Here is a 27464-nt window from a genome sequence, read left to right as displayed (position 1 = left end):
TACAATGTACTATGCTAGGCACTACATGGAGTACAGAAATGAATGAAATACACTGAATCAGGAGCAAATAAGTCATACCCACACTAAATTGGGTACACCTGAACTATATTATAATAAAAGTAGAAGCAAACAGTTAAATGGAACCAAAGATTTTTACTGGGATGACAGGGAGGGATGTCACAGAAAAAGAAGCATTTAAACTTGCTTTGGAGGATCTGAAAAACAGACGTGGACACTCCAGGGGGACGGAACGGTGTGGGCAAAGACAGAAAAAGGAAGGCAGAGTGAGTTCAATCGAACAGGAAGACATACTACCAGGAGGAATCCAGAGTGTAAGGAGAACGAAAGAGCATCATTCAACCAACACAAGAGGCTGGCCGCCATGCTAAGGGCAGAAATGCTGGGTTTTCTGGTCAGCTGTTCCATGTTTCCCCATGTCGTCTGTTACTATTATAATAAACTGTGGATAATTCCCTTTAAAATACAAATTAGAAAAGAGCCAGGGCGCTCCCTACCACAACATTTCTTACATTTACTCTAGTGTGGGAGAGAAAGGGACCACCTTCCTGTAAGTGCCAAGGCTGTGACTGCCCCGTCACCAGGCTTATACTCGGGAAGCTCAGAAAGAAAAAGCCTTGAAGGTCTTTGCTTCCCTACAAATTACGGTCTGTTTTTATAAAATTTGGGTATGCTTATGGGAGCACTTCTGACACGCACGTGTCCTTGGCCATGCATGTCATGACAGGAAGACTGAGAGGTGCCAGAGGACAGGACGGGTGGCTGAGGCACAGGGAGAGGGTAGTGACAGAAGGAAGCAAGCCTTCCTTAACCCCCCCGTTCCCGCTCGCTATCTATCCGGCTTTCTCAATCTGACTTACTGAATGCCGAGCATGGTGCTGACCATGTAGAGGACAGGGAGGGCACAGACAGGAATGCAACCCTCAGAAAGTGTCTGCTCTAGGCAACATCAGAGCCGTGGATTGGAAGGGCCTCTCTGGAGGCACAGGTAGAATGAATGCAAAGCAGGCAGAAGGCCAGCAAAGAAACTAGTCCAGGACTGTGGGGATTGAACAATAGCAATGTGACTAGAAAGGAGGGGACCTGTGGGGGAGACAATGAATAAATTAATTTTAAATTAGGCCAAGCAGAGAGGTATGTTTTAAAAGAAAAGCCAAGCAAGGAGGAAAAGTGCCGCCAACAAAGAAGCAGAGAACAGGGCTGGGGGAGTAGGGAGAGACGATGAATTGAGTTCCATTTTGTTGAGTTCCAGCATCATGAAACGGCAAATGTCAGAGGTGTCTGTGGCTCACCGCAGAAAAAGTCTAACCCAGAGCTGCCCTACTGCTGTCTGAGGGAGCTGCTGCAGGAGGAGAGGTAGGGAGGGAAGGCCACATTCTGCTGACTCAACGTTTCAGTGCCGTTGTTGAACGGCTGGCTGGCTCCCGTGCAGACTCCTTCCATAGCCACTGACACTGCAAATGGTGAAATTACGGCTCCCACCCACCACTTTGCTGCCTTCTGGAACAGTCAGATGAGGGGAGACTTGGAGAAACATCATGTGTGTGTGTTTGCCTGTGCGCATTTCTTTGAAGGGGCCCATGCCTGATGTGTATCTGAATGGCTCGTTCATTTTTCAAAAATTTCTAATTAAATATTTTCTTGTTATTCTGTTACAGTTGCCCCAATTTTTTCCACTTTGCCATCCTCTGCCCAGCCCATCCCCTGCTCCCACTGTCAGTCCCCACCCTGTTTTCCACGTCCATGGGTCAGTCATAGATGTTCTTTGCCTAGTCCCTTCCCTTCTTTCTGTTCTCATCTCCCTCCCCACTCCCCTATGGTCACTGAATGGCTCATTTAGAAAAACATTTCAAAACATCTTAGAATATAGAACTTCATTTTGTTCCTTCCTTCCACATGAAAATAAAGCCTGGTTTTTGATGACAGATTTATAAAGGCTTGACTCTGGACCTAAACACTAATAATCTAGAATAATAAAGTTCATGAGTCTGTATAAAATTTAAATCTTATTGAAAATAACTCAGTGGGGCTCTGGTTTAAGAAAAGGTGTGGAGTGCACCAACATGCTTCCCCCCTCTCCCAAGGCAGAGAGCCACCGAGACGGGTAGGCACACAGATTAGCGCAGAGGAAACCACAACCTAGCACGCCAGAGGAAATGGGGTTCTTCCTAGAAGCCCAAAATCCACAAACACTAAGCACCCTGTAGTGTTTATCAGGGTAGTTCATTAAAGAACTGCATTCAGAACAGCTTGGAAAACTGTATCCTTTCCCCTCTCTCCCAATAAACCTGGGCCTTGACGCCTCCACCCAAAGCCAGAACTCTGCTTGCTACAAATGTGGGTGATCTCAATGACAAAGTTTCCTGCTAGAAGTTTTGATCCCAGAGAGAGACTTAGAAACCCTAGATCTCAACTGGAGACAGAAAGAAGAAGAAAGAAGTCAAGAAGGCAGCTCCGACCAAGACCGCGCACACAGGAAGTCTTCTCCAACACAACCGTGTACCATCCTGTCCCTCTGCTTACTCCCACCTATAAGCCTGGAGGTTTGCAGGAGGAGGAAAAATCTATCCACTGACCCAGAACCACACAGGGTGCCCCAGCGTGGGGAGGAGGCGCGGCAAGGAAACAGGTTCCCAAAACCATAGTGAAACCACTGACCAGCCACTCATTCCCATTTTGACTCTTGCTAATAAACGTGAACACTACCAACAGTGTCCCATGGACCACAGAGATGTTTGAGGAAAGCCAAGAGCAAGGAAGAAAAGACAAAAGATATCTAAACAGAATCAATGAGCCATTAAAAAATGAAATAGAGATCATTCTGGGAATAGGAGAGTACAACAGTCCCTCTCTATATCGCGGTTCACTTATCGCGGGCTCACTGTATCGTGGAATTTTTAAAAATATTATATTTAATTATTTATCGCGGAATTTTTGCTATATCACGAGATTTTACAGTAAATATTAAAATAAATGTAAGATTCCTACTTCGCAGATTTTCACCTATCACAGAGGGGTCTAGAATGTAATACCCGCGATAAGTGAGGGATCACTGTACTTTAAAAATTCTCCATCCTTGAAAAGATCTACATCCATAAAACAGAAGACTGAAATAAAAAAGGAGTATAGTGGGACAGCCTTTATTTTTCTTACCACACTCTAAAGAAAGACTGAGAATGCAGATCTGGGTGATGACATTACGAAATAAAGAGTTGCTGATCTCCCTACAGGGTGATCACAAATGGGATTTGGAGCTTAGGGGTGGTAGTGAGGGTAAGAGTGGGGAGAGTAGGGGATACAGAGGGAGGCGATGATGCTGGGCATTAAGGAGACTTGAGGGTGGTAACAAAAGGTTTGCCCGTCGCAATTTGCACTCAGCGTGTATTCCTAATCAGCTACGGATAAGAGTGAGTTCTTTCTAGGAATAGAGGGATATAAAAGTAAGGTTTCAAAAAAAAAATAGAATAAAAACCGCAAATTCTTAGAAATTAAAGATATGGTTACCGAAATTGAAAATTAAAAATTAAACAGATGTAATAAAGTTGACATGACTGAAGATCTAATAAGTGGTGTCCTCGTGTGAAAGCACACTCTAAATGTCCTGTAAAAAGAAAACAAAGATACAAAATATGAGATCATCTCAAAGACATGGAAGAAGAGATGAGGAATCCAATATCTATTTAATTAGTCTAAGAAGAGAATAGAGACAATAAGAAGAAAACTAAAACATAACAGAAGAAAATTTTGCCACACTGAAGAAAGATAAGAATTTAATGGAAAGGCCTGCTGAACACTTATAAGATTTAACAAAAGAAAACACACCAAGAGCCATGATAGAGAACTTTTATCATTCAGAGGATAAATAATAGAAGAAAAAAGTCAGGTGACCTCAAAGAAATAAGATTCAGACTGATATCAGAATCTCTCATTAGCAGCAACTAAGTATAATAGGTGGTGATGGGGAAAGAATTCAAATCTGGAGTTTGATACTCAGTCAAACTATTACCAAAAATGATGGCAAACTTTTGGGACATATGACAGGTCAGAAAATTTATAACTCTCCTACCCATTCTGAAAAATTACTCAAGGATATTCTCCAATCAAAAGAAAAGACAGTCCAAGAAAGATTAATCCAAAATAAAAGTCCTCTATGCTTTGTAAATTCTTCTTTGAGCTTCATTGTGTAATTCTAGTAACTAGTATTTTATACAATATTGCTGTGCATGCTAGTTGTATAATCAACTTTTATATAAAACATAAAAGGTACTATAAATAGTAACTATAAATAATATACTATAAATCTTAACTATAAATCTTAATTCCAAAGCAGTAATATAGAAAAATTGGAAGGTGGAAGAAATAAAGAAACAAATAATCAATTTACACACATATAAAAAAAATTAAAATGTTTTAAAACTATAGTAATTTAGAAAAGGTATTAGAGATTATATCAAGACTTGAAAAGACAGTCACAGAATATGATATGAAAAACAGCAAGGTGCAGATCAGATGATACATGATCCCAATTGTATAAAAATAAATTATATGTGTGAACATGCCTAGAAAATATCTAGAGAGATTCATAAAACTGGTCAACAATATTTATCTACTGGGCAGTGGTTTTGGAGAAGTAAAACAACATAGATTTTGCTTCTTAATTTATAAATTCTTTATCATTTCGTTTTTTTAAACAAGCCTGTATTTACCACAAAATTAAGAAAATAGTTAAGAGACTGTGACCTATTATTCCTAAACAATGAGAGGTCTGTACACCATTTTTTAAAGGCCTACAGCAGTGTGTGATTTAATTATTACTTGACTTTTAACATAGTGCTTGCCAAAACAACATTTATCTGTAAACGAAGGTATTGACTACATGCTATCAAGAGCCTTAACACTTTCATAATTAATGAGTTACTCTGTTTATGATAGAAAAAAACTAAACTGTATCTGTAAAGTAATTATCTTCTTTGCAGATTATTTACACATGTCTTGCCCTATCATCTAAGATTCCCAGCATGAACTGACACACGCAGTGGTTTAATGAGTTAGGAGCCGAAAGAGAATGTGTGTATTTCATTTCATATTGCTTTCCAAACAAGCCATAAATTATTGGAAGATCCTGCCTGCATCAAGGGAAATATTACATTTCCCTTCTACGAATGAATATAATCAACAGATCACTGTAAGACTATCAAGAGGAATTATCAGGGGCCACAACTGTAATTTCTGAAAAATCAAAATTCAGGGGCCTGCCTGAAAAGAAAATGGCAATATGTTGATTTTAAAATTTGTCTTAAACAAAAGTAATTATGATAAAATTTTATGTTCAGTGTTATACAAATTGGCTGGGGTAGGAAGAACTATAGCGGAAATGAAATTAGTAATAATTCGGCTAAAAATGTGTCAGAAGAATCTTGGCCAAATATCCACAATGAGTTATTCTGAATATCCTCAACTATAATGAGTTATTCTAAAAAAGGATTATCTGCATTGACCCTGACAAATAGAATTCTCTGCAGGATCCATTTGCTCAAACTCACCTAGGTTGTTGGTTACTAAGTCATATGGTAAAAATTATAGCTTAAAATTAAAGTAGTTATGAAAATCACGTTTTTATATACAATAGAGCAAAAAGGGAAAGAAGTATTTTATCACAATCCATTGTTATGCAAATGAGAATCTGGTTAATTTGGATTCCTTATACCATTTTGAGGGTCATATGAACAGCAACATAATGCTGTGTAAGGCTTCCTAGCTGGACCTAAGAGCCATTTTAGAATGTTTTTTACAATATTTTGAGAAATACAGCATTATTGACTCAGGTACAGCGTCACTCAAGTAGAGTTTGAAGGACAAGTTTCATTGAAAGCACACTTTGAACATTTGTTTTTTAAAAAATGGAAGTTTCTTCACTTTATTATAAAGATTAGTGTATGAAAGCAAGAATTTAAAACTTAAAACTTTACTCTGTGGGAGAGCGGGGAGGTGAGCGGGGCAGGGGAGAGCAACGGGAGAAAAAATGGGACAACGGTAATAGAAGAATTTTAAAAAAATTTTACTCTGCCAATGAAAACCATAATCAGGGAGATATACTTCTGGCACATAATACTATACTTTGAAATTGTAGCACTCTTTAAACTTGAAAACTGAAACCAAGAGGATTTGGAAACCCTAGGCCAGTACCTCTGCTGTGGGTCCCGTCATAAGAGAACTTTCCCGGCAGAAAGGGGCAGATGGGCAGCCTCTTCTAGACAGAGGTGTTTCCAAGGAAAGGTGGAGAGGATATCAAAAAGAAAATTACGTGTTTTTTTATGTCTTGTGGAAGAGGCTAAAATTCAGCTTTTAAAATAGTTTCATCTTTGTAAGGATACCACAAGGGGTTAAGGACAGAAAAGAGTATTAGTAAGAATCAAGGCAATTGCAGCTCAGAATCTCAGAATGGCTCAGAGGGATAAAGTACCATACAAGCATAGTCTACAATGTCAGAGGGATCAGTGGAAAGTCTTTATAATAGGTTAATCTAACATGCCCTTGTCCTGTCCTTTACATTTTTACTCTCTGCTCCCCACTCCCCAAATCCCTGATAAGCTACTGGAGTTGCATTTTCTGTAGGAAGAAATGAAAAAGTTTTTCACTTTGGGATTCTGAGTTCAGTTTGGGTGGGGAGGTCTGAGGACTAAAAACAAGAAAACGAATGAGTCTGCCTTCTGAAGGGGCTCACTCCACTTTCACCTTTGCTTCCTCAAAACAGGCCACCGGGCATTCGCTCGCTGGAAAGGAGACTGGAAATGTATAGATCTGGAGAAACTAGTTGGTTCCAGGGAGCCTTGTATTGAAGCCCACTGTTCTAAAACCCTGCTCAAGCTACACTCAGAGCTTCTGGGCAGCAATTATGGTTGTTCATGGTTTAAAATGAATCGGGGGTCAGATGTCTCTGCTAAGTCTCAAAAATCAAGAGCAAGAGAAGAAATGGAAGGAAGGGAGGGAGGAAGGAGAAGAGGAAGGAGGGAAGGAGAGAGGATGGGTGGAAAGAAGGAAGACAGATGATTCAGGGAGCAGAAGAAGTATTTTTAAATTACCTGTAATTATAATTGTGTAATATGCTAGGGGCGCTGATTATGGCTGCAATGCTAATATTATTACAACACATAAATGAAGAGAATGAATGTGTTGCACACGTGCCCACCTTGGGCATGGCATGCTCACTCTTCCATGCTGCCGATGCTCCTGCGTGAAACAATCCATTCTCCAGGGCACTAGCTTCTGCCCTCTTTCTTCTCCCTGATTCTTCCTTCTCCCTCTTTTGCAAGAGTTCCTTACACTTGTTCTTTCCCTTTCTCCAAATCTCTCATGAACTCACTCCATTTAGGCCTTCACCCTGACCACATATCAACCCTTCTCTTGTCAAGATCACCAATAATGTCCAAGCTGCTAAATCTAACAGCCAATTATCAATCCTCAGTGTACTTGACCCAAGACCAACATCTGACACAACGGATCACTGTTGTTACTCTGTTTTCTCTATTTGTCTTTCCAGATGCCACAGTGAGAAGGACCCCATCCACACTCCCTCGTCAGTTCCTCCTCTTCCCTCTGATTTCATATCTGAGTGTTCCTGAGCTCAGTCTCTGTTCTTCTTCCTTTTTTTTTTTTTTTCAACCTTGGTGAAGTGATGAATCTAGGCAAGCAGGGGTAACTAAAACTATTAGGATGAAAGGTTGACGGGAAACTTAACAGATAAGCTGTTAACACTGGAATCCTTAATCGATCTTAACATCATGAAAAAAGTGGTATTTCTAGATCTTGTTGCCTCCTGATTCAATGTGGTAGTTTTCTTAGCAATATCAAATTGGTATCTAAGCAAACCATAAGATCAGCTAACAGGTAATGAATAAATGGACATAGGGGATTATGTAAAACGCCACCATAAAGATTCAGTTGGTCAATTCCAAATTATAAAATAGTTTATAGGACATATGTTCTATATCTCCAACAAATAAGTGGCAAAAAGAAAATAGGGTTATTTCAACCAAATGCACTGTTTGGATTGTGTTTGAATTTTGATTGGAACAAACCAACTACAAACACATTTTTCAGATGACTGGGGAAACTAGGAACTTAATATCAAGGATTTATTATTTATTTTACTGTTAAATATAGTTATAGTATGGACTATACTTTTAGTAGCCCTTTTCTGGTAGGGATATATACTGAGGTATTGATAGTTTGGTTGTAAAGAAAGAATATCCAACATTTTCTTTAAAATACCCACCTACACAGACACAAGTGTGTTGGAAGGAATTGTGCCATTTTCTCCATTTTTTAAACCGATGTTTGGAAATTTCTCAATGTAAAGAAAAAGTAACGGAACCTGACAACTGAGCAGATATACAAGATAAAGGGCAAGGAATGTGAAAACACCGATCTCTTCTTTTTTCTTTACACTCGCTCCCATGGTAATTTCATTTCTCATCTCTCTGCTGAGGACTCATGACACTGCAAGCCCAGACCCACTTCCAAACTGAGACATCCCCACTTGGATGGTCTGAACACATCTCAAACTCAACATGGCCCAAACCAAACTGATTTCCCCCTCAAAAAAAAAGTCTTCCCCTAAACTTTCCTGTGCCAATTGTTGACAATTCTGCCTTCTCATTGTCCAAGCTGAAATAACTGGAGTCACCCTTGATGCTGTTCTTTCTCTCACACAGGAAAATCCTCTCGGCTCCACCCTCAGGTGTATTCAAGTTGTCGGCACTCCTCACCACGCTCTGACAGCACGTTTGTCAGAGCCACCGTCATTCCCACTTCTCCCCTACACGGCTATAGTCTGCTGACCGCTCTCCCTGCCTCAACCTTTTTGGGTGGGTCTCTTCTCAAACCAGCAAGTCCAAGGGAACAATCCTTGTAAATCATATCAGACTTCTCCAAATCCTGCATGAGTCACCATTTCCCCCAAAATAAAAGTCAAAATCTAACTGCTACAGGGACTCATATGATCTCTACTCCTCTCACTCTGACCACAGCTCTCATTCCTGACACACTTGCTTCTTTCTGCCCCAGTCGCACTGGCCTCATAGAATATTCTAGAACTACTCTTGCTTCAGGACTGCACTCGCTGGGCCCTTTGGTTGGGAAGCTGTTCCCTCTGAATGGTTAACTCTCTCACATCCTCCTTCAAGTGTTGCTCTGATGCTCTCGCTGTGAAACGTACTCCAACCCGACTCTGACCTGCACACCAGCTCTCGTGGTCCTTTGTGCAAAGTACCTGTCATCTCCCCGATACAGATGGTTAGCTTGTTCATTATGTCTGCTTTTTTTCTGTCCCCTCCACAAGAATGAAAGCACCAGGCAGAGCTTTATGTAGCTCCAGCACCTAGAACAGTGCCAGGTACACAGCACATTCAATGAAATTGTTAAATGAACCCATAAAATCAATGAATCAGGTAGCTGCCATTTCCAATCATATTATGGGCTCATCAGGGCAGTGTTTCCCTACAATTCTGAAGTGAAGAGACTCCAACTGAACATCAGTAAAATCTGAGGTCCTACTCTGACTGCCTCCCCCAAACATGCACGTAAGTGAATGTCCTTTTAGGGAATGTTGATAGAGTAGATACATGATAACCCCCCAAAAATGGGATCAGTAATTTGTATTTTATTAATCACGTAACATTCAAGAGATATTTATTAAGCACCTACTATGTTGCAGGTACTGTTCTAGACACTGGAGAGATAATAGCAAACAAAGTTGATAAAAATATCTGCCCACATAGAACTTGCAATCTACTGGCTCCATGGGTTTATAAGCATTTGAAAACACAGCTTATACATGTGAAAGACATACAATTCAATGTTTTGTGCTCATACAGAGTAGTGAACAGCTTATATTAATGGATGTATTCTAATCAGGAGCAATTGTCATCTCTTAGGGGCAAAATTTAGTTCTGGAGAATCAAAAATGCTTGGATATTACATGGTTTGTGGTTTTCCAAAATTCAAGCGACTGAATGGAATCTCATTCCTTAGTATTTAATTGTTTTCACCAAATTGAATTAAATTAAGTTAAATTTTTCTACTGGGGGCAATAATGAAACAAACATTGAGACCCATTGTGATATTGTGTCAAGCTCCCTGGGTTCATGGGCCTCAGCTCCACCACCATGTTCCAGGAATTCCCCAGCCCAGCTTCACAACCTCAGGGCTGCGGGTCCCTCAAAAGCTGGTCCCTAGATAGGAGCCGCTCACAGCACACGCTGCCATGGGGGAAACATCTCGGAAAAGGTAAGATCAGGAGGGAGGGGAGAGACAAGAAAAGAGGCTGTGATTATTGAGCCTAAGGAGCATTTTTTTTTACAGAAAGAAAAACCCATGAGAAAATCAGCATTTGAGTTTGTTTCTGGGTAGGAAAAGGTATGTGCCGCGCCAGTGATTCCTAACAATTACAAGTTTATGCTTTCACAGATGACTAAGTGACCTTTCAGTAAGGTTGATTAATGGAGTGATTCAAACAAAGACGGACGAAGCAAGCCAAGCTCTACACCCAAGAAGGTGAGGGTCGAAGAGGGGGCATTTCCTGCTGAACATGTCAGTCCCAAGATGACCAGTTCATACATTGGGGAGTGTTCACATGGGTGTAATTAGAGGAGTGATTCTGGAGCCCAGGAGAGATGCCAGTCCTGGCCCCACAAGCCCTACTCACTCTCCTCTCCACCCCATTCCCCTCTCTGGCTAATGGAGCACTCCTGCAGACGCATGGAAATTCTCTAACCACACACACACCTTGCAGAAAACATGTCTCTTCCAACGCAGGCAGTAAAACTCCAACTTCGCCATCTTTAAGTCCCAGCTAGGGGAAAAAGCAGAAGTGGTGCAAAACCTCCAGGTCCCCGAAGTCGTTGGCTCCGAACCAGCGGTGGTTCTGGGGTCTGAGACTCAAAGTCATGGTGTTTCCTGGAGACAAGTGTGTAATTTTTTTCACCAATTCTGCTCAGAACACATTCCCTCACATAGAGAACATTTTCCTTCAGTATAAGAACAGTTCTCAGAGGTAAATGTGTGTGCATTTTGATCTATACCATACATTTTTTTAAATGTGCATATGGTATAAATCACATGTGTACCGAACCCCAACAGGCAAATAGTTTGGACGGCTAGCATTTTTGGCAGACCATAAAATAATAATGGATGCTCATGATGACCAACGGCAACATCTTGAAATACTTTCTGAATTACAAAATGAGGAAGCACTTGCAATGGCCTTGGAGGGAAAGGTTAGGGACCAGGCTGTCCAGAGCACTGCCGCTTCCTAGCTCATGCCACATTGGGGGAAACTGCTTATCATTTTGATGCCTGTTTCTTTATCTGTGAAATGGCCACGATGATAGTACCTAACTAACAGGGGTGTTGTGAAGATACTTCACACAGGCTCAATAATAAACACTCAATAAATGATAGTTTTTTCCCCAATATGGCCTTTGTGTAAATTCTGGGGTTCTGATTCTTTTTTAAAACAATAATCTATCCATGATATATGTTGACAATCATTAACTCAGAATATCCAATACAGAGGATATCCAATTCTCAAATTATGATTTGAAGCATACTATTGCAGCAGAGAGTGTTATTTGTCCATCTCCAGAATATACCTCCTTTATAAAAATTTGGCTTCTTAGGTAGATCCTTAAGTTCCAGTTACTAAAAATAGTCATGACAAATTGGACATTGGTTAACTAAGCAATAATATCCATATTTCCAGTCTTCACAATCACTTTTATACTAAAGATTCTGTCAAAGTGGCCTGCTGTTTGTTAGGCAAGAACATTAAAGATGTGTAAGTAGATCTCTCTGATTTCATGAGATTGGGAGTTACATGTTTTGATACACATTTATTAGATACTAATTGACTGTTTGATTACAGATCTAGATTTCTGTAAACCTTATAAATTTAAAACTGTTTAAAATTAGTCTCAGTAGACCCTTCTACCCACAGACCCAATTTAAAGGCAGCATTGTTCTAGATCATAATTTGGGGAATTTCAAAATCTCCTCAGGAAGGAATGGTTTTTGGTTTTTTTTTTCTGTTTGTACTTCTGAATTATACACAGCGATAAAGAAAAATCAAATCCAATCATATCCCATTTCTGCTTTATAAGAAGAACACTGCCAGATACAAGTTGAATGCATGCTTTGGAAAACAGCTTTCCGCAGCTCAAGGCCTTAAATGAGTTTTTAAATTCATAGCATTTATCTGCTAGATATCAAATATGCATTTCAAATGCTTGACCAAGTAAAAAGAAGCAAATGTTATTACGTGACATGCTATTCTATGAAGAGACACTTTTAATACCCTCCAGAGAGTGGAACTTCCCACAATTTTATTAGATTTCATGTTATGAAAGGGTCACGTAATGAACACAGGTTATACTACAAAGAAACTTGAACTCCCTCTGGAAAAGAGCACTGCCCCCATTTTACTAAATTTCATCTTCATTTAGCAATCACACTTCTAGTTTTTCATATATTGTTTTGGGAGCTCTGCTAGGTATTGATACAACTAAGTGATAAATCCTACACTTAAACGACAAGGCCATTTGCTTTTTAAATAAAATTATGATAAATTTTACCCAAGACTTTTTAAACGAAACTTAGATTTTGACACATCAAGCAATTTACTTACAAGGGAGAATGTTCCAAAGAGAAATACCCATTCCAAGTTGAACAAACTGCATGGAACAGTTTAGTAACCAAGGCAACAGCATTAAAACCCTAAGATTTCCTAGAACTAGGGGTTCCCAACCAGGAACAGTTAATTTTCTCACTTATTCCTTTGAAGAAGATGAACTGAACAACAAGCTTCTTTCAGTGGCTCGGGTGAGTTTGAAAATTAAACATAAACAACTGTGAGGTTCTGTTTACCTTACTACTAATGTTAAATACCACAAGAAAAAAAAAGCACTTTGACACTGGCTTTTTCTAAGTCTGCATCCTCTGTGCAGCTGCAGGGGGGCAGACTGAGCATCTATTTATCTAATGACTATTACCTGTGTGGTGATGAATCACCTTAAGAGAACAGTCGTACTGCCTTCTCTGGGAAATGTATTTGATTTAGAGGAAAGGAACACATACATATGTCATATCTATTCCAATAGTAATACTTTTCCAATTTGCTTCAACCACTTGATTTATTTTTTACTCTAACAAGAAAAAAAAAAGATTAGCCTGAGTATTTGAGAGATAGGGGGTGGAGTGAGGGGAGAGAAATGGTAACTGTACCAAAAATAAACAGTTTAGAGTCCAGTCTAACATAAACCTTACAGTGTAAACCTATTGATTAGAAGTCTCTGGTGCCTATGAAAGAAAGCAGTAACTTAGCGGTGGTAGAAAATAAACTTTAAGTCTATTTATTGAGCTTTCTCTAGAAATTATTAGTTTATATAGAGAGTTGTATGGGAAGTAGGGGAATTCTTTTCTTTCTACTCCACTACTGAGAATGCTTCCAAGGTTCCCATTGTATTTTATGGCTCCGCTAATGTAGATCTCATTAGGGCCAATGCTGATGTCTCTCCCTCATGCAGTTTTCTGGTCTTCAACTGCCTAAACAAAACTAATGTCTGACATCACTGAGTTATAACCTCCATTGGACAGCAGGTTAGCTGAAAATTCAGCTGGGCCACGTTGACTCTTAGAACACACAGAGGCTAAGCCCACAGTGGGGCTAAATATACCACCATAAAGGGAAAGTGAATTCTAGGGACCTAAATACAAAATTGTTTAAGCCAAAAGATCAAGGGCAGTCACCCCAGAAAGTCAGTCACAGGTATCTTGAGAAGCCTACAGTTTCAAAGTCATGATAATCAGCCCAATGGGCATCATGTTAAGAAATTTCAATTTGTGAAGACTCATGTTTCAATCAAAAGGAGAACATTTGTTTTGTCAGAGAAATGCTCTCTTTACATGAGTAACTGAGTATCTTTCATTTATTTCATTTAAACAATGAAAGATACTCTTACCACAATTAAAATAAGGTTTATTTCGTGTAAATTGATTTTGCACATAAACAATTTTTAAAAATAATAAGTTCATGACCTGAGCTGGTCAAATGCAGATTATAGAAATACTTTACCTCTGACAAAGTTCCCCAAAATAAATCAGACACCCAGACAACAAAAGTTATTCAGCTTTCCATTTAAAAGAAGAAATCCAACCATAGTATAAATGAATCATCCAGTAACAAATCTACCATTAGTGAAATAAGAATACAGTTTAAGAACTGTTACTGTGTCTTAGATCTTAGTTGATTTAGTTCAACAATACACATCTGACAAGAGACTCTGAATCAAGGACTAGCTATCCTAGGACAGCAAACTCATTCCAAGATTACACTGGCTAAAGTAGTTTGAAATGTCAGAAAGTAGAAGTTAAGGTGTCCTTTTAAGGGAAAAAATAAAATGAGCATAGAACTGAAATAGAGAGGAGGCTACAAGGATTCAAGCAAAAGAAAAATAAAATGAATATATTGTGTGAAGAGGGGATGATGGGGGAAGAGGGGGGCCAAGGAGATCATGTTGAAGAGCAGAAATCAAATAATATGGCAGAGAGCAAGTTGAGGAGCATCTTTTCAATGAAGGTGCTTCCCAGGTCAGTCTGAAAAAGGTTAACCTGGGTAAGGTGCCCTGAGGCACGGTCTATTTCTGCATCTTAGGCTTCAGGGACACTACCATCCCTCTGTTAAAGCCATTACTAAATTAGATAATAAAGTTCACTGCCAGCTATTTAATGGAATAGCTGTCTCCCCTAAAATTCATTTCCACCCAGAATCTGAGAACGTGATCTTGTAAAGTCTCTTTACAGAGTTTATCAATTAAGATGAGGTCACACTGGACTAGAATGGATCATCAACCCAGTGTGATCCCTGTCCTAAGAAGAGGGAAATTTGGACACAGACACGCGGGATGAACATCCTGTGATGAGAGAGGCAGACACTGGAGAGATGCACCCACACGCCAAGGAATGCCAAGGATTGCCGGAGCCTCCAGAGGCTAGAAGAGGCAAGGAGACATCTTCCCGGAGAGTCTTCAGGGAGAGTATGGCTCTACTGACACCTTGATTTCAAATGTTCAGCCTCCAAAACGATGAAGGAATAAATTTCTATTTTTTAAGCCTTCAAAGTCTAAAGACGTTGAAGAGAAGAACGGATGATACAAAGTGAGAAAGAGACAGAGACAAAGACGACTCCAACGCAGTTAAGAAGAAGCAGGAAGCCCCTGGCGGACATGAAGAGGATCAGGAGAAACAGGTAAGTTTGCTGTAAGGGGAAGAAATGGGAACTGGCTAGTCTGGATGTAGATATATTGGCAGAAATGTGATGGCTGCTTAGGTGTTGGCACCTACAGAAAGAAATGTGGAGATCATGAGCCTAAAGGTTAACAGCTGAAACTTTCAGTGCACTCATTTTTCAAGTCACTCAAAAGCAGAAAGAGTACGCAGGGCTAAGTAAGTACTGGAGTAGTTGGGGGGCACTTACAAGAGATGGGAAATACAGATGGGAAGCCTGAGATTTCCTTTTCTGTCCTGGAAAGAATTTTTTTTTTGTCTCATTAATGTTGAATGGTAATTCACCCGATAACCTCTTATCAGCACTGGTTTTTTAAATCTTAGAAATAAGAAGCAAAAGTTCATGACCTAGCTTCATTAATGTAGATCAGGCTAAATGTATAACCTATGACTAAATCACAAATTTTCTTTTTGATTTCAGAATTGGGACAAATAACCGAACATGGAAATCAATAGGTCATATCTATCGCTCTACTTTAGAAGCTCTTAATAAGTAGTAAACTCAGAAGGTTAACTATACAAAGAGTCTTAAAAATACTTCTCTGGGACACTGTTTGATGAAAGGAATTTAAGCAACTGTGCAGCCATGTGTATAAAAACAACCTCAGAGCCACACCTCATCCTGTACACCAAGATGAATTCAAGTGGATCAAAGATTTAAATGTAAAAAGGGAAACTATTAAGGTGCCAGATGAAAACAGTCTTCCGTGAGTTAAAAACTTTTATAAGGTATTTGCCAGGTAGATGTGTGGAACTGCTGAAGTTCTAAATCAACTTCAAAGCCAGGAGTTCAGCACCCCGCTTGGGCCGGCAAAGGAGCAAATCCACAGGAGTAAATGATTAGCCACGCCTCCGCAAAGGGGGCCAAACCGTCCTCTTTAAATCAAAAGCTCCTGATTTCTTTTGCCTCGCAAATACAAGCACTTTTGATTTTTAATAAAATTTGCATTCATTTCTTAGGGCTGTGATACAAAGTACAAACACCAGGGACTTTAAAACCACAGAAATGTATTCTCTCACAGTTCTAGGGGGTTAGAAGTCTGGGATCAAGCTGTCAGACAACCACATGCTCTCTGAGGGTCCGAAGGAGGCTCCTTCCTTTTCTCTTCTGGCTTCTGGGCATTGCTGGCAATCCTTGGCATCCTTCGGCTTAGAGATGGACCACTTCTCCCTGTGCGTCACCACACCACCGTCCCTTCGTGTGGGTCTATCTTTGGGTCCAAATGTCCCCTTTTTAGGAGGATTAAGCGCCACCTTAGTGATTTCATTTGAACTTGATTAACCTCTATAAAGGCCTTGTCTAAATAAGATCGAATTCTGAAGTACTAGGGATTAGAATTTCAACATATTTTGGGGGTGGGCTGGACATAACTCAACCCACCTCAACACACTTCAATACATCGTTACAAAATCACTGGCATTCTCCAGGCCAAATTCCCCCCAAAGTAGCAGAGCCACAGGCGAACGAACATTCCTTACAGGTTGCCCTTGGGACACGCAGCACCACGCATTGTCCACTGAACTCAAGATAAATGTGCAGATTCGGGGGCCCCAGCACGGACTCACTGAAACAGAACCCTGAGCTGGGAGGATGCAGAAGCCTGGATGGGGCATTTTTCCCAAGTACTCTCAAGATAAGAAAAGAATTAACAGCCTTCAGGCCAACAAGCATCTACAGGGCCTCAAAGGCTCATGGGAAAGAAAAATCACGTAAGGAGGGGCCTCGCCTTGGGTTTCAACCAGAGCCTCCCAGGCGCAGGGAAAAGCTGGGCAGTGCTGACTTGGATGGGGCACTGCAAGGACACTGTGCTCTGCCAGCCCAGAGGGACTGCCACCATTGAGGTAGGGTCATTCTAACCCCATCCCGAGGCTCTTATTATAAAACAGTGGCGAAATCTAAACTCCGATCTAACCCTTAAACATATGCATCTGTCATCACTTCAAAGTGCCCCCACGCTTCCATGTCACGTTCTCTTTCATCACTCATGCCACGGGAATCAAGCTGGGTGGGACAACATAACAGCCTGGGGGCAGAAGTCACTGGTCTAATTACAGGCTGGGAGTCAGAGTGCTGGGTAGGCTTGCCAAGTCCCTAAAACTCTGCAGAAACCTCCCAGAAGAGATTGTCCCTTGAAGAGGCTCCCCATTCCCACATTGAGGTATCATGCCCTCTGTCTGCCCCCTTGTCCCTACTCATTCTAAGCTTTAAATTATATTCACTATGTGAAAGTAACTTGTTGCAAGCCAGTGCAAGCTTTTTAAAGTCCTCAGAACTCCAGTTCCACACATGCCTCTGGCTATGGCTCTGCCCCTTACAAAAGAAAGACTGGAAATGAGCCTGACTAAGGGTTACTGCTAGAGAGGTCAGAACAGCAGGGAGATTCTGAAGAGAGGTTAAAAAAACTAAAAAAGAAGAACACTACAGCCTTGAAGATCACTTTTACTTTACAGAAAAATTGAATTCTAACGGGGTTCAGAAATTTCTTAAAAGCAGGGGTTTCAAAAGTCACCTCCCGTTCATTCATGTATTGAGTCATTCAACAAGCGTTTCCTGTGCTCAGCTCATTCACTGCTGTGACTGATGGGGACGAGGACTGGAGTCGGGACGCTGGTTACCGGATTCCGGGGGGAACCCGGGAGCAAAAGAAGCCTTGAGCCCTGGAATGGCTAAGACAGGCACGCACCCTCAGGAATCGGAGCTTGGGCCTAGGAGCAGGTTTGTCCAGCAAAAAGGGATCCTCTCTTCCGAGGGCCAAAAATGAACCAGCAGGGAACCCAAAGTAAAATAGCGGGAAGTCAGGGCTCAGAAGGAAGGGGACTCTTCTAGTGCTGAGTAGAGAGGGACTTGGGCAGGACAGGGGAAGGAGAAAGATCATCTAGTTTGCCGCTGAAAGAATGGGGAGGTGGTTAGAGTAGCAGGCTCCCCATGACACTGAGCTCCACTGTAATTCCCTTCACTCTTCCTGGGCTGGCTGCTTCAGCATGAACTTCTAGGTCTGTGCCCAGTGATCAGGGCCGCTGCCAGGCTTCTACTTATCAGTTTTGAAAGGGCAATAACAAACCCAGGGCTAGATATTTATCCAAATTTTACTTACATAGACCTTGAACATCAACTTGAAGTATGAAATTGGCCTGGACGTATGTAACATTATGGTGAATTTTAGAAAAGGCATAATTTTTCATAAATTGAAATAACGGTTTTGTGACAATTCAAACTTCTGAGAGAAAAGAAATCAAATGCACTTTTATTACCAGTGAAACTAAGAATCAGCCAGTCAATGATGCAATGAAGTGTGGTGCAGAAATTAAAAATATAACTTTCGTGTCTTTATTCTTCCTTTTTTGACTTTCAGCTATATGATGTTACATTTCTTGATGAGTTTCTGCATGTATAGTTTAATAGCAAGTTAAGATTTAAGAATCTAGTTCTTTTAAAACCATATGGAAAGATGATATAAAATTAATATGTAAATATTAACAAATTTAGAGCAAACAATAAAGGGAAAAACCATCTATTTTGATAGCTAGATATCAAATAGCAGAAATGGGACACATTTTATAAAAAATCATGCTTCTATATTTTAATTAAAAAGAACTTTAAATCCAGAATGAAAAAAAATCCCTTCTTAGAGCTAACTAGGTAAGTTTTAGCTTTCTTATTGCTGCTGTTGTTTTTAAATTGCAAAGGAAAAAAAATTAAGGTCCTGATGTGATGTTTAGCAAGGTCAAATATACGTACTTTACAGTTGGAACCTGACTGCCACACTCGCATGATATATTTTATCATAATGCTCTCCACACCTTGACTTATGTAAGGAGATATATCAAGTCAAAAAATATGGCCCAAATGTTAAGTTAAGACATAAAAATAACATCAATTTGAAATCACCACTTGAAAAGTTTGACAAAATTCTGTTAGTAGAAAAAATACTTTTAGAACTACTAAAGTAATCTAATGTGTTATTCTTATTAAAATTCATCATGCAAAATGAAGCCAATCAGGGGCTCCAGTCTAAGATTGAGACATCGAAGACCTCTGAATTCACATCCTCCCACAGACACACAAAATCTACAGCTATTCACCAAGAAATTCCCACATTAAAAATTTCGTAAAACTAGTTAAGCAATTTCTATACATTGGGGAAATGAGACTAAGACACACTCTTGCCATGACGTCCACCCCTGTCACAGTGGCATACAATCAGGAAAGAGCTCACAACCCCTAGCTTCTCTCTAGAAAATGAAGGTTTTGAACCCAACATCTAGCATCCAAACTTTTAAGACTTGCACCCTTAAAACACTTAGCTCCAGAACCAATGGGGCTTGCATCCAGGAGATCCACAAGACTATAGCAAACAAGGAAGCTGTTTTTAAAAGGATTGCAAGAAATCGCTGTGGCTATCCCTCCAGGGCTTGGCACAGAGAGAATCAACAGAAAGGTCTATTTTCCAGTCTTTCCCTGAAAGAGATCTATTTACATACTTAAAAAGCTGCTACCTGAGGTTCAGCTTCTAATTTAGCACCAGCTAGGGGTTGACTGCCACCCTTATCAGAGCAGACTGGAGGAGCCAGCGGACACCATCTCTGCATTCCCCTTGGAGCCCTCTCCAAATCTCAACTATTTCCTTGGAAGGAGCTTGTCTGGCACCCCGGGTTTCACAGCTGCCTGCTAGGAGATGCATCCCTTGATTGTCCAGCTCTGGTGGCCAGCGGAGCCTGCTGCGTCAGTCTCACAGGACTAGAGTAAACAAAGAAACAGTTCTTAACCGGCCATCCCACCCAGGTCTTACTGCAGAGGAAGAGACAAAAACACTCATCTCCCAATCCGCCCCCCCCCCCCCCAGGAGATCTATTTGCATACTTAAAAAGTTTCTGCCTGAGAGTCTGGCTTCCAGTCAGCCTGTATTTTGGTGCTGAGTGAGATCTTCCCCTTTGGGACACTGACAGGCCTTTGCACACCCTCAACGACTGGATCCACCAAAAATAAGGAAGGCAGCATGGACAGTCACAAAGGTTTGAGGGACATGTAGAAGCTTGAGCTAGGTGAATCGATAAGGTTAATTTCTTACACGAGACCACTTCATCGAGACTAGAAGAGGTGGCTGTTCTATCTAATGTGCAAAAACCAACACAGGGTCAAAGAAAATGAAGAAACAAAGGAATATGCTCCAAACACAGGAACAAGAAAAAATTTCAAAAACAAAATAATGGTTATAAACATGCTCACTGAGGTCCAGAGAACAATGCATGAACAAAGTGAAAATTTCAACGAAGATCTGTTAAGAATGTGTCAAACAGAAATCACAGAGCTGAAGATTACAATAAGTAAACTGAAAAAATAATTGAATACAGGTCTTCAGTATCAGACTAAATCAAACAGAAAAAAGGATCAGTGAACTCAAAGACAGGATAGTGGGATTATTCCAGAGGAGCAAAAATAAAATAAAATAAAATAAAAAGGAGTTAAAATAGCATAAGGGATTTATGGGATATCAAATAGACAAATATTAGTATACTAGGATCCCAGAAAGAGAAAGATAGAAGTGGAAGAAAGTTTATTTGAAGGAGAGCCAGTGAAAACTTTCTAAACCTAGGGAAAGAAACAGACATCCGGATCCAGAAGGCCAAAAGAGTTCCAAAAAAGATGAATCCAAAATGACCTGCACTGAGATTTATTATTATTAAATTGCCAAAAGTTAAAAACAAGGAGAGCATCCTAACAGCATCAAGTGAAAAGTAATTTGTTACACACAAGGGAACCCATAAAATTTCTAGAAGATTCTTCAGCCAAAACTGTAGGCCAGAGGAAGTAAGATAATATATTCAAATCACTGAAAGAAAAAAGTTGCCAACCAAAAATACTCTACCTGCAAATGTATTCTTCATAATTTAAGGAGAGATAAAGAGTTTTCCAGAGAAACAAAAGCAAAGGAATTTATCATCACCAGACTAACCTCACAAGAAATGTTAAAAGGAGTTCTTTAAGCTGAAATGAAAGGATGCTAATTGGTAACAGGAAAATATATGAAAATATTAAGCTCACTGGTAATGGTAAATATACAGTAGTCCCTCGCTATATTGTGGTTCACTTGCCGCGGCCTCACTGTATCGTGGGATTTTTAAAAATATTATATTTACTTCTTTATCACCAGTTTTTTGCTATATCGCGGGATTTTGCGGTACTGTATATGTATGTTGTTAAAGTTACGTGGGTTTAAGAGTGTAGAATAAATGTAAGGTTCCTATTTTGCGGGCGGGAGGGGGTTGTCTAGAATGTAATACCCACGATAAGTGACTCTACAGTTAAATTCCAAATATTCTACTGTTGTAATTGTGGTGGTGAAATCACTTAAAAGGTGGAGCAGATGGAACTAAAAGACATACACAAAACATTCCATCCAATGTGAGCAGAATACACAATCTTCTGAAGCACACAAAGAACAGTCTCCTGTGTAGATCATGCATTAGGCCACAGAACAAGTCTTTAAATTTTAAGAAGACTAAAATCATATCAAGCATCTTTTCCTATTATAATATCATGAAACTAGAAATCACTTACAAGAAAAACTGAAATTTTTATACATTTGTGGAGGTCAAACATATTTCTAAGCAACCAAACAGTCAGAGAAGAGTTAAAAAGAGAAATCCAAAAATATCTTGAGGGAAGTGAAAATGGAAACACAACATACCAAAATTTATAAGATGTGGCAAAAAACATTACAAGAGGTACATTTACAGTCATAAAAACAGAAAAAAGAAAGAGCACAAATAAACAAATATCCTAAAGAACTAAGGAAAAAAAATGAAAACAAAGTTAGTAGAAATTAGGAAATAAAAATAGAATAGAAATAAATTAAAAGAGAAAGAGGACACAAATAAATAAAATTGTAAATTTATTTTTCTTTATCAGTAAGTCTCATAAGCCAAAGAACTATACAGATTAGAAGATATGGGAAAATTCCTATAAACATAAAACCTACTGAGACTGAATCAAGAGGAAAATAAAAGATCTGAACAGATCTATTACTAATAAGGAGATTAAATCAGTAATCAAAATCTTCCACAAAAAAAAAAAAGTCCAGGATCAGATGGCTTCACTGGTGAATTCTACTTAACACTCAGAAAAGATTCAGTACCATCTTCAAACTTTTCCAGAAAATGAGAGAGGAAGAAATACTCCAAATTTTTTTTTCGTGAGGCCATCATTACCTGATACCAAAAATTTGTATGGAACCACAAAAGATCCCAGATAGCTAAAGCAATCTTGGGAAAGAAGAACAAAGCTGGAAACATTACACTCCTTGATTTCAAACTATATTACAAAGCTACAGTAATAAAGAGTATAGTATTGACATAAAAACACACATAGATCAATGGAACAGAATGGAGAACCCAGAAATAAATCTTTGCATATATGTCAGTTCATTTAAGACGAAGGAGCCACGAATATACAAGGAGGAAAGAATAGTCTCTTCAATAAATGGCGTTGGGGAAAGTCGACAACCACAAGCAAAGGAACAGAATTGAACCTGTCTTGCATTGTACTCTAAAACCAACTCAAAGCAGATTAGGGACTTGAATATAAGACCTGAAACCATAAATCTAGAAGAAAAGAGAGAGAGTAAGCCCCTTGATATCAGTCCTCAAAATACTTGTTTGGGTTTGACATCAAAAGCAAAGGAAACGAAAGCAAAAATAAACAGTGGACTAAAGAGCTTCTGCACAGAAAAAAAATTCTACAAAAAGGAAAGGCACCTACAGAATGGGAGAAAATATTTTCAAATCGTGTCTCTGATAAGGGATTAACAACCAAAATATGTAAAGGTCTCAAACAGCTCACTGGCAACAACAGCAAAATTATTTCTTAAAACTGGCGAAGACACCGAATAGTTTTCCAAAGGAGATATACAATTGGCCAACATATATATGAAAAGGTGTTCAGCATCACTGATATCAGGAAATACAGATCGAAACTATAATGAGATATCACCTCACACCTGGTAGAACGGCTATGATCAAAATGACAAATGATATCAAGTGTTGGAGGGGTTATAGATAAAAAAAGAACATTTGTACACTGTTGGTAGAAATGGAAACTTATGCAGCTACTACGGAAAACAGTATAGAGGTTCCTCAAAAATTAAAAAAAAAAGAATTATCATTTTACCCAAAATCCCACTTCTGGTTATATGTCCAAAGAAATGCAAACAGGATATCAAAGAGATATCTGCACTCCCAGGTTCATTGCAGCATTATTAACAATATCCACGACACAGAAACAACGTAAGTGTTCATCAGTGAAAAAGTGGATAAGGAAGATGTAGTGTGTGTGTGTGTGTGTGTGTGTGTGTGTGTGTGTGTGTATGTGTGTGTGTGTGTGTATGTGTGTATGCAATGGAATATTATTCAGCCATGAAAAAGAAGGGAATCCTGCCATTTGAGATAACACAGATGGGCCTTACACAAAGTAACATAATCAAGACAAAGATGAATACTGCGTGGTATCACTTATATGTGAAATCTTTAAAAAAAGTCCAGCTTACAGAAACAGAGTAGAAAAGTGGTTGTCAGGGACTCAGGGTGGGGCAAATAGGGGTACACTGGTAAAACAGTACAAACTTCCAGCTGTAAGGTGAAAACAGGCTGAGGACCTAATGCAAAACTTGGTGACTAAAGTTGATAACCTTGTATCATATCATTAAAATTTACTAAGAAAGTAGAGCTTAACTGTTCTTACACACACACAAGAAAGATAAATATACGAGGTAAGGTGGGTCTGCTGCATGGGCAACAGCAGACCCTCCATATCACCCTGCCCAGGCTCTGTAGCTTCAGCTTCACTGGAGAGGACACTCCAGCGTCATCACAAGATGTCGATTCAACACGGGAGGAGACAGATACCGTGTCACTCCCAAGTTGGACTGCACAGCCATTCTCGGCGGTGCAGATAGACTCTGAAGAAGCTACACCATCGTCTCTCGAGACGGACGGCTGCCGACGAGAGCTTAACTGTTCTTACACACACACAAGAAAGATAAATATACGAGGTAATAAATGGGTTAATTAACTGCATGGAGGAAATCATACACACACAGACACTTTAAATATCTTACAACTTTGTCAGTTATTCCTCTATATAGATAATTTTTTAAATGAGGTTAATTCATAATTTCTGTCATATTGATAGACATTCTGAGGATTTTCCAAATGTCTGGGTCCATTATATAGCTAATTCTGCATACTTCTAGAATTGACTTTTTTTCTATTCTTTTTACTACTGATATCTTCTATTTCTTCTTTTTAAAATTACTATTATTCTCAAACGAGTACTACATAAATGTAATATTGTCTATATTAGATTTTCAGTGTGGCCTACCTTTTAAATGACAGGTGGTATCTTGAATATACATAGAAGCTTTACAAAATGTGACTGTCAATTTTTTTGAAAAGCTTGATGCATCTTAAAATATTTTCAGAAGACTTTTTTCTCTCCTTTTCATCCTTTTTGAATCAACAGCTGTATTCTAATAGTATACACACATACACACACATACATATACATATATAATTTATTTATTTATTGCCTTGATATTTCTTTTTTTAAGGCCATCAAGTAACAAGATATAGTTTGGTTCAAGAATGTTGAAATCATTCAGGTCTTTTGAGCTAAAATAAGTTATAGAGTGGTTTTGCTATGCATCTCACCACTATAAATTTGCTTTGTTCTAAGGCTCTCAACAAGATGGTTCTGCATAGACACATTCTCCTCCCCTTTATTTCTGGCCCCATTTTATATTTAAATTCAGAAGATTATTGCCATGAATTCTTCACCCACTGGTAATGTATTTGAATTTAATTCCAGTTGTTCTAAATATCTTTCAAATTCTTATAATTTTAAAAGGTCATGATAGAAATCAACTGAAAACTATAAATATATATATATATATATAGTTGAGTTCAGCAGTGCCCTGCAACTAATACTGCTAAGATTCCATGAGGGAAAATATATGCTTATATTACAATAAAACTTAGCAACCAAAAGCTGACTCTCAGGGACATAGCCATTATTATTTCTTAATTTTGCTCTTCTCCCAAAGTATGTAAAAAGGCAATAACAAATATTAAGGTAAAATCTATAACCACATTACATTCAGATTCCAATATTTGCTTATTATAGATCTGCTTCACATGGGAATGCTGAAGTGGGTAGGTGCTCAGTAAAACTCTTATTTTCAATGGTGGCTGGGAGCTTTTATTTGCCATTAGGACTGACTCAGGATATCTGAATATGCCTGTTAATCCCCACACTTCAAAAACCACATGTTAATATGTTAATATATGCAAATACATAAAATATTTTCTAAGGCCAGACATATGTTCATTTGGTCTCTAACAGATGGGTAAACTCAAATGCAAGTACAAAACTGCACATTTATTAAGTTTTATAAAAAGCATCTCATGCTTCATAGGTAATAGTTGATTTCATCAATTAAAAAGAAACCAAATAAGACAAGCTGTCTAAATCTATTACTAATTTGACCTACAAGCCCTGGAAAATAATATAACTTCCTCTTGCCTTGATTCACCTACGTTAGCTCCTGAAAGGGTATGTTGGGGCACAGAGGAGGTCATGTTCTAGTCTTCCATAAAAACTAGGGTTCTCTCTGAACAGGAGCGACAGTCCCATTTTCAGGGAATCAGCTGAAGGACTAAGTGTCACTTCAACAACTGCATTTTTTCTAAGTTTCTCTCAGGACCAGCATGAAAACCTAATTTGTCTATTGTATTACCTTTCTCCTCAAATATTTAAGAATAGAGAGCTCAGTAAATAATTGGCATTTGGTAAAGAAACCAATTTTTATCTCTTTAGTCCAGAAAGATCTTAAAAGAAAAAATTTTAAGGTAAAACTGTTTACTAATTGTTGAGGTTTTTCAACAAAAGTCTTCAATATTAAAAATTATATAAATCAGATCATTTAATGTTAAAATTTTTTGACACTGTGAACATACAGTATTAGTCGCATTTATTATTTAATGCGCCCCCCCAGATTTTTTTGGTGAATAAAATGGGTTAAAAATCATGTCAGGTTGAAGACTTTAATCTTCTAGGTATTTATTTTTAAAACATTATTTCCTAACTTCCAGGAGAATGACAGTGTACTGATCCTGAAAAAATAGCGAAGTCTGATGTAACCTTGAAACCAATTAGATCGTAAATCATTGTTTTCCATTATTTCTCTCTCCTATGACGTTGCAACCAGTTCATAAATCGTTACTGACTCTGAACAATAAAAGTTAGCTCAGTGTTCTTACCTGGCACCCTCTTGGCCCAGTTGATCATGTGAACCAGCTCCCTGTCTGCAAGGTTGGTCAGCAAGCCCATCATCGAAGCCTCACTGAAGGGTCTGGTAGGATCGTACTCGGAATAGATTATGGGAGGCTCGGCCTCCATCAAGGCACTGACCATCTGATCGGCTGTCAGAGATAAGGCAGGGCTATTCTTCTTCGTGTGCTTAATCAAGAGGGGGCTTGGCCAAAGGCCGGCAGGTCTCATGTCTCCAGAGGAGCCGGCTCCATTCCTGCTCTCCCCATCATCTCTTTGCCGCTTGTGCTTCAACATTCTCCCTCCTCTTCGGTCTTTCCGTACCCCTGAGAATACAGAAATGAAACAGTTTATGCTTTTCCTCACGTACGCTTTCATCCTAAAACCATCTTCAGTGCTAATAACCCTTTATTCTATTTAAAGAAATACCTTGAGGCACAGGTATGCTGGTGTTTGACAACCAGCTGTCCAAGAGATTTTTTTTAAAGGCTTTGATTTGTAGCCTTCACCAATTTCCATTGCGTAAATACTCCCACCATGGCAAATTCGAAACTACTTGTTGGACACCATTGTCGGACATCAAGCAGCTTACAAAACTCCTGAAAATTGAACAATAGGCTTTTGTGGGCCAGTACAAACTGGCTCTGACAAACAGTTTGTGTGTGTGTGCATGTGCGCACGCAACAGATGCTCTAAAAAGAAGAGGATTGTGACTCGTCATCCTTGTAATATAGTTTAGCATCAAACGCTGCTTCCGCTGTGAATGTTATTTAATAATAAAGTA

The 27464-nt window shown here is 39.2% G+C and overlaps 1 protein-coding gene across 2 annotated transcripts in view; it reads right to left on the bottom strand.

The window, feature by feature from the left end:
• The window catches only part of ESR1 (estrogen receptor 1), a 219508-nt gene that overhangs the window by 88962 nt on the left and 103082 nt on the right, over nucleotides 1–27464 (bottom strand). For both annotated transcript variants that reach the window (XM_090279987.1, XM_090279988.1), the window contains one exon: nucleotides 26671–27006. In XM_090279987.1, the coding sequence (XP_090136113.1) occupies nucleotides 26671–27006 (336 nt within the window). The remainder of the gene's footprint in view (nucleotides 1–26670; nucleotides 27007–27464) is intronic.

This window comes from Furipterus horrens, unplaced genomic scaffold (genome assembly GCF_987537825.1).
Source record: "Furipterus horrens unplaced genomic scaffold, mFurHor1.1.pri manual_scaffold_6, whole genome shotgun sequence".
NCBI classification, from domain to species: domain Eukaryota; kingdom Metazoa; phylum Chordata; class Mammalia; order Chiroptera; family Furipteridae; genus Furipterus; species Furipterus horrens.
Note: the sequence above shows the minus strand (reverse complement) of the source record. Positions and strands in the feature narration are given on the sequence as shown.